This window comes from Brassica oleracea, chromosome C4 (genome assembly GCF_000695525.1).
Source record: "Brassica oleracea var. oleracea cultivar TO1000 chromosome C4, BOL, whole genome shotgun sequence".
Classification (NCBI taxonomy): domain Eukaryota; kingdom Viridiplantae; phylum Streptophyta; class Magnoliopsida; order Brassicales; family Brassicaceae; genus Brassica; species Brassica oleracea.
This window is the reverse complement of record NC_027751.1, coordinates 33815812-33817402: the sequence shown is the minus strand read 5'-3', so window position 1 is coordinate 33817402 and position 1591 is coordinate 33815812. Positions and strand designations below refer to the sequence as shown.

At 45.6% G+C, this 1591-nt stretch overlaps 1 protein-coding gene across 1 annotated transcript; it reads right to left on the bottom strand.

Moving 5' to 3' along the window:
- Nucleotides 1-535: 535 nt before the first annotated feature.
- LOC106338707 lies at nucleotides 536-1285 on the bottom strand. Its single transcript, XM_013777621.1, has one exon. It carries the CDS (start codon nucleotides 1283-1285, stop codon nucleotides 536-538), a length of 750 nt encoding a protein of 249 aa, XP_013633075.1.
- Nucleotides 1286-1591: the final 306 nt, after the last annotated feature.

The following is a 1591-nucleotide window of genomic DNA, read 5'->3' as shown; positions in this document are numbered from 1 at the left end:
GAGATCGTCTTTTAGGTCTGCTCCGATTCCGACGCATCGTTCTGGGTTTCTTTGGTTGATGTTAACTTGTATCACCAGTTCCCGGGCGTGGTCGTCTATTATTTCCTGCTCATCGCCTTGCCTAGCTATTAGACATGTCCTTGAAGATTTTCTTAACTTATGCTCGGTTACGAAGCATGTGCGTGAGAGACGTTTATTTCCTTTGAGGGTGTAGGTCCCTGACGTAGTGGGAAACTTGATGCACTGATGGTATGTAGATGGAACTGCTTTCATTGAATGTATCCATGGGGTGCCGAGTATGGCGTTGTAAATGGCAGGGCTCTCGATAACCACGAATTCGACGATTTTTGTGATTTGGTACTTGTTCAACAACCACTCCTGTAGATGGCGACATTCTTTTCGTATTATGAGTCTTAGATTTATGGTAGCTGCAATATGCTTGGGTATCCTCTGATCCTTGACTGCTGCGAGCCTGCTTTCTTGTGGAGCGACTAGATGGTTGGTCGCTGATTTGATAATTGGATGCTTTCCTGCTCTATCCATCTCTGTACGCTTTGTCATAATGTTGTCTAGGTTCGTTGTATTCGTCAGGTTCTTTGTCCTTTGAAAATGATTTTTTGGTGGCTGCGTGTTTTTTGCTGAATGCAGCTTTATCTTCTTCGATTTCGATGAAAGTTATAGCCCGATGGAGTGCATCTTCCAGAGTCTGTGGTTTATACTTCATGAGCTCTTCTCGGAATGGTGATTCGTGCCAAAGACCGTTTCGGAGTGCGAGGACTGCTGCTTTGTCGAGTACGGTGATGCGAGAAACGATGGCTCTGAATTTTTTGATGTACGAGCGTAGTGTCTCTGTAGGTTCTTGAGCTAGAGTCCATAAGTCGGCATTAGTTGCACTCTGTTGGATAAATAGCGAGTAGTGTTTGAGGAAGGCCGTCGAGAGTTGATTGTAGTTGTCAATAGAATGAGCTTCAAGGCGAGAAAACCAACCGAGGGCGAGTCCGCTCAAATTTTCCACAAACAATTGACAGAGACCGGCAACACGTTCTTCTGGTGAGAAATTGGCTCTCCCGGTTGCGATACTGAAGGCGGTGAGATATTCTCTTGGATCGGATGTTCCGTTGTAAGTTGGGAGTTTGATTTTGTTCTTCTGGTGTCGGACAGGGATACTGATGAGGCGAGTTGTAAAAGGTGTATTTTGGGTTTCACGGAGTACGCGATCGATCTCTGGTGCTGCGCTGGTTGCTTGATGGACTTTGGAGTTCATGCTTTGCAGCTGAATCCTCATTTCTTCAATGTCGTCGTCTCTCTGTTGGGTTTCCCTGTTGGTGATCTGCGGGAAACTGGTGTTTTGAAGATGTTGTTCATTTAGATAACTTGGGCGCTGCTGCCTGGAGTCGATGATTAGTGCTGAAGATTCATTCACATGATTCTGATGTTGTTGTCTGGAATTTGTGATTGGTGCACGTAGATCGTTGGCTTGGATTGATTGCTGCTGTCCTGAACCGGTCACTGGTGTTGGTAAATCGCTGAACAGAACACGCTGGAGTCGTGGAGTGATATCAACTTGTTGTGATTTTGATGTGCCAATTTC

Coding starts and splice junctions, on each gene's coding strand:
- LOC106338707 (XM_013777621.1), bottom strand. CDS start 1,285: ATGAGGATTCAGCTGCAAAGCATGAACTCCAAAGTCCATCAAGCAACC.